The sequence below is a fragment of the Sitophilus oryzae genome, unplaced genomic scaffold, assembly GCF_002938485.1.
Source record: "Sitophilus oryzae breed Bouriz unplaced genomic scaffold, Soryzae_2.0 scaffold_682_pilon_pilon, whole genome shotgun sequence".
In the NCBI taxonomy this organism is placed as follows: domain Eukaryota; kingdom Metazoa; phylum Arthropoda; class Insecta; order Coleoptera; family Curculionidae; genus Sitophilus; species Sitophilus oryzae.
In genome coordinates, this window is record NW_022147287.1 from 6,087,067 (window position 1) to 6,093,317 (window position 6,251).

General features: G+C 33.2%; 1 protein-coding gene across 1 annotated transcript in view; it reads right to left on the bottom strand.

Moving 5' to 3' along the window:
* Positions 1 to 4,993, bottom strand: part of LOC115888053 (fatty acid synthase-like) — an 11,114-nt gene extending 6,121 nt beyond the window's left edge. The window contains exons 1-6 of the mRNA XM_030907621.1: positions 4,948 to 4,993; positions 2,665 to 2,853; positions 2,177 to 2,416; positions 922 to 1,104; positions 709 to 852; positions 541 to 589 (exon numbers count right to left, since the gene is read on the bottom strand). Of these exons, the coding sequence (XP_030763481.1) occupies positions 541 to 589; positions 709 to 852; positions 922 to 1,104; positions 2,177 to 2,416; positions 2,665 to 2,853; positions 4,948 to 4,993 (851 nt within the window). The remainder of the gene's footprint in view (positions 1 to 540; positions 590 to 708; positions 853 to 921; positions 1,105 to 2,176; positions 2,417 to 2,664; positions 2,854 to 4,947) is intronic.
* Between the last annotated feature and the right edge of the window lie 1,258 nt (positions 4,994 to 6,251).

A 6,251-nucleotide genomic window follows, 5' to 3' on the forward strand; every position in this document is an offset into this window, starting at 1 on the left:
TTTGGGTGTAGTCCAAGAGTGTCGTTCGGATTTCATTTTAGGGAGATGTTTAGTTTTGGTTTAATTTATAAGTTCTTGAAGCGACTAAAGAATCGATTAATCCATATACGCGTTGTTGTGACACGATCCCGACGGTCAAGGAAGAATATGAACATTAAAGTTTCAGAAGTTAAAGGCAAACAATAGTCTCATCACTAGATTTGTACCTAATGTCAAATGACAGCTAAAACTAATGACAAACAAGCAATGTAATATGGCTGGGAAGCTCATTGGTCGTACGTACGGATAGCTATCGGTAACTTACCGATACCGAAGATTGTCGATGCCGTGTGGAGAATAGCGCCCTTGATGTTTTTGGGAAGTGATATGGATAATATGAATTTTGTTTCGATTTGTCTTCTACACACAATAGCTTAGTTTTAATCCCCATTTATTACCAGGGAGGGTGTTATTAAATTCATCACAAATATGTGGCAGGATATCATTCCAAGTTTCCATAGCAATCAAAACTTTTGAAATTGAACACAGTCCAGCTGATACTTCTGCATGTCCCATATTAGATTTAACAGATCCAACAAGTAAGGGGGTTCTAAACAGAAATATAATAATAAATATAATTTAAAAGAATATATTTAAAACTTACATTTCTATTTTGAAGGAAGCAGTCAACAACTGTCTGACATTCTACCCTGTCTCCAATCAGTGTACCTGTTCCGTGCATTTCAACATAATCAACATCGTTTACATTTAAATTCTTCGATTCAAAAACTGATTTTATTAAGCTTGATTGAAATTCTTTAGATGGAAATGATATTCCTTCACTCTTATATCCATCGCAGTTTACATCGGCACCTTAAGTTGACATACATTTTTGTTTTTATCTAAATATTTTTTTAAATTATATTACCCAGTTAAGCTTACCCAGAACTGTAGCATATAATCTGCGACATGCAGTTTTCTTTTGCAATAAAATTGTCACCACTGCTTCAGATTTTACATAACCATCTCTGTCTGCGGAAAAAACTTTACTTTTTCCTTCTTTTGACAGTACGTTGAGAAGATTAAACGACTTGATTTGATTAGGTGAAAAATTTATATTCACAGCTAAAAATAATTATATGATCTGTATTTCTTTTATATTTATATAGAGAAATGAATGACTATTACAGGCATTCTCCGCCGGGCTGCCATTATCGTAGAATATCGTAAACAACTAGTATATACAAATACACGGGTTTAAATAGCGAGTAGATATATGAAAAATTAAAATAAAAATATGAAAAATTAAAATAAAAAAGAAAATATTTTGATATCTTCAGAAGGTCTAACTTGTATTATAATTTATTATTCCAGCTAAAACAATTTTTTAGGTGAGTTCAACTACGGTAACAAGCATAGTTTTAATAATCGGTTTTGCTAGTGGGATCATAATCGGGGCTATTTCTTCTATAACAATTTTTTTTAAAGGTACATAATAATTATAATTTTAGAAGATGTTCATAAAATATTTAATCACTAGTCGATTAAAAAAATATACCATTGATATTGCAAATTATATTTTATCCTCTCATAGTATATGTCTATTTAATTTTTTGATTGTGTAACGAGCACTTTGTTTACTCACTTGTTTCGTCGAAATGATTGAATCCATTTTTGCTCTTGATCAAATCGGAATTAATTAATATGACGCTATAAAATGTTATTTCGGGAGAGTAGAATATCCGGAAAAATTGAGTTGTTGGATGACATTGCACCCATCAACACCCTAATTACACTCTCCTTTACGCGTTAACATTTTTTTGGCAATTTTATTAATATTTGAAATTGCCACAACACAACACGACGCCTAGTTCGAATTCTTTTTCACTTATGTTTTACTACCCGAAACAACGTTACATCACACAAACTTCGTACCTGAGTGTTTACTAAAATACTTAAATATTATGACAAAGCCACGATTTCAATATTATTTTAATGCGACCAACATAACGGCGCCAACATGAAATACATACTGATAATTTCTGATTTCTGCCGTTGAAGCGCTGCGGTCGGAATTTGCTGAAATCAACTGAAATGCACCAAGCCTATATACTAGTTGTTTACGATATTCTCCGATGGTGGCAGCACCGGCGGAAAATGCGCTAAGCCAATAACATCCAATTCTTAAACTACTAACCTGCTACAATAGCTGCATCAATTCGACCACTCTCAATCGCGTTAACAGCATTTGCTAACGCATAAAAACTAGACGAGCACGCTGTATCTATGGTAAAACTAGGTCCTTTCAGATCAAAACAAAATGATATTCTGTTGGCTAATTGTGAGATGACACAGCCAAAAGCTGAGTATCCAAATGTGTTATCGGCGTCAGAGTAAATTTCTTCCGCACCAAAATTGCTACAGCCAACAAAAACACCTAAAAAGAAATTTAATTACACAGAGAAAAACAAATGTTTATAAGCCTTTTTTAATATCATTATTCACTTCGGTATTTTTACGTCATATTTTGTTTTTTATTTGCACTTAAGAGATTGGAGCAATAAAAACGAAATAAAAACAATAATATAAAAGCAAAATAAAATAAACAGATTAGAGCAAATAATATGTAGAAGCAAAATCAGAAGAGTAATCTTTCTTCTGATACTAATTATAACGCCAACGTACCCATGTTTGAACCTCTGAATTCTTTAGGATTGTAACCTGCATCTACCATGGCTTCAAAAACCGTTTCAAACACAATTCTATGTCTTGGTTCTATAAAGTTCGCTAATCTAGGTGGTATCCCAAAAAAGGATGCATCAAAATTTTCTACACCATTGATTTTTCCAGTCCTTTTGGGGGTATTGTAAGTACCTAGTAAACATGGATGTAAATAAATAATATCTGTATTTGTGTGGCAAATTCATTTTTTGAAGAAAAAAACGGGTTTTTAATTTTGACAGTGTTTAATAGACTTGTCTGATAAAAAAACTAATGTAATGAATACTTTAAAAATATAGTAACGTACGTATTAAGGGAATTATAAGGGTGTTAATTTCTGAGGGCAACGTTTCTAGACAAGAATTGCCTGAGATTATTACCTAACACTTTTTAGTTCCCGTGGTATATAGATAATTTTATTTCTAACTGAATTTAGCATATTTTGTCGCATTTTAAAAATAAATATTGCATTTATTAATAATATAATACAGTATCAACATTAATACAGTATAATCGTATTTGTATTAACGCTGCCAGTAGGAACTTTATTTGTTGCCAGGAATGCTGGGTTACTATTGGAAACGTCATCTGTAGGGTCATCGGGCGTCACCTTGTAGTCCGTCCCCAATTATGCCGAAATCGATCCACATTTTTCTTCAATACAAATCCTTAATCCCACCCTGATGAAGATGTAAACGAAATGTCGTATCCAACTTTGCAGGATGGGACCCTGTGTACCGTCGCGTCGTCGCTCACATAGCCTATCCATCAAATTTGGTCGCGATCGGGCGTCATCAGCTTTGACGTTTCTTACGTCCAAACTAACTGTCACAGTGACACGTGTCGTACACAGTAAAGTTGGCCTTGGCCCAATCTATCGACATACTAAATTTCATTTAAATTGGATGATTTTTTGACTTGATTTATTGATCATGGAACACACAAAACGTCGTCAAAATCTCATGAAAAGATGGAGCTCGAAGAGACTCTATATTTACTCCGTGTTTCAGCCCCCTAGCTTACATAGGGCCCGAGTTACGACGTTCCAAGATCAAAAAATCAACGTTACCACTTTTCCTGAGGCTAGCTCGTGTGCCACGGGCTTGAATTTTTACTCCCAAAGCGCGTAAAGAAGTTTCGCTTCACAAATACCTTCAGTGGCAGGGACAGAGAAATATTGTAGCAGGGAATGTCGATAAAATTGTTCTCTAGTAAATTTACCATATCGTCAGTGAAACGTGATAACCTGCTAACTCCATTTTTTACGTTAGTAATTTTTTTATACCGTTAGAAAGAGAAAAAATACTCTATAAGTAGGGAAAGCAAATAAATTTTTTCCCATTAAAGAAAATTTGTTATTTTAACTCAATAATATCTGCTAACTCCCAGTGATCTGAAATAGCCACCGAAATGCTGCTATCTCCGTAATTTCCGTTACGATCACACTAAAGCAAACACACGGATTCTTACTCGTATGTTTCTTTAGTACAGTACGTCGATCCAGGGTCGCACTAGGCCAAAGGGGCTCGGGTGGCAATGTAAGGGGGGAGGCCGCGCCGTGTGGATATTTTTGCGTACTTTTTCGCCTTACGTTTTGGTCAATTTTTCCCTAGTGTTTTTATTTTGCAATTTTTCCCTATTATATACAGGGTGAGTCTTAAATAAGTGCAAATATTTTTAGGGGTAGTATATTTCGATCCAAGAAACACGATTTTTGAAAAATTGAGAAAAAATTTGGAATTAAAAAAAGGATTTTTTTAATTTTTAGTTTAATAACATACTTTGTTTATAATATGGCAACATAGGTAGTAGATTGAATTTACAAGAAAGAAAATCCAAAAATTTCAAAAGTGATATAAATCGGTTGTTTTGAATTTATTTGAAAAACCGTAAAAGAAAATATTATGTTTCTTTTATCGAGATTTATCAGCCCTGAAAATTTTTGCACTTATTTAAAACTCACCCTGTATAGAAATCAGGGAACTACCCTAATGCAAGGTAAACCAATGCAATGCAAATGCCATAATGCAATGCAAAAGCAAATATTGTTCAGAATAAATAATGAACTATAAAGGGGGCCCGCGAAGGCTGGGGCCTAATAGTTATATACATATGTAATATGGCCAGTGCGACCCTGCGTCAATCCATTCTGTAAATACGGAGTATCCGTAAAGGGTAAACGAAATTCTCTATATACGAGCAATTCATCGGCGTGCTATAAATGGTTTAAATAACCCCATTACTTACTTGTACAAGTATTTTCATAATACCTAATCGGTTCTTTTTTCAACATTTTCCAGGAAATAATACATAATTCTTATACAAATTAAAAAAATAAGGAGAAAAGTAATAAAAATTTAATAAAATCACGCACTGTTTTCCAAGCTCGGTCTACTACCGTTGTATAAGAATTAGGATAAGCATGGAAGGATTCTACCATATCTTCTAAGAATTATAAGTTTAATTTTTAAATTATTTTCATATTCATTAACCCCAAAATTCTGCTACTTCTCTTCTTTAAAAATGCATTAAAAATTTTTCGTTTTTGGACTTGTGTATGTTTTGCTTCTACACCGACGATATTATAAATATATGGTTATGAATATCATATTTTTTGAATTTAATTGATTATTTCTAAATCTGTTTGGGTAATATTCAATTCCATTTTCAAAATTTCAAACAATAAAGGTTGCTATCTCCAGAAGTATATTTTTATTTATTATTTCTGCAAGACGAATAGCTGCTATCTCCCTATTGTGTCTGAAAAAATGATGTAACACGAAATATTAAGTTTTGTTTTCCCCAGCAAATAAAATTCTTATCTCTTTATCATATTAACGCATGAAAATACTTCCTACATATGTACAGGGTGGGTCAAATTCGACGCTTTTAAATGGAAACACCCTTTCCTATAGGATATAGACGAAAACTAATATTGGTGTCTGGAGCTCAATTTTCATCAAAAACATGATGGTGAAACCCGCACATCAATATCTGTCACCGTTTAGGAGTTACGGGGTGTTTTTTAAAAATGTGCATATTTAACAAATGGCTGTAACTTTTTTGCTATGGAAAATTTTGTATTTCTATGAAAACATTTCCAACGCACCTTTTTACGTAGAATTTAATGGTTTAAGTATAATTTTTTTAAAATTAATAATTTAAGAGTTATCAACAGAAAAAATAATTTTTTATTTGTGACACCCTCTATATTTTTAATTAACTGAAAAGAATTTAAAATTACGTTTCCAAAAATATAGCATACTTGATATTTTGTTATAATCCCCTTTGAAATACAGAATTTTTAAAAGTTCGTCACTTTTAACTAGTAGGCTTCGGACCCCTTCCAAGATGACGCACCGCCTCAGAACGCTGAAGTTATCAGCAAATTTTTACAGCCAATGTCAAGAATAATTGAATAGCTAACCAAGATCCCAGCCGTTGGCCGTCGAGGCCGCCTGACTTAGTGCCCATGGATCTAATCCTATGGATATATTTGCGGAAGAATATAAAGGTTCCTTATTCTTCCGTATAATCTAGACAAGAATTAG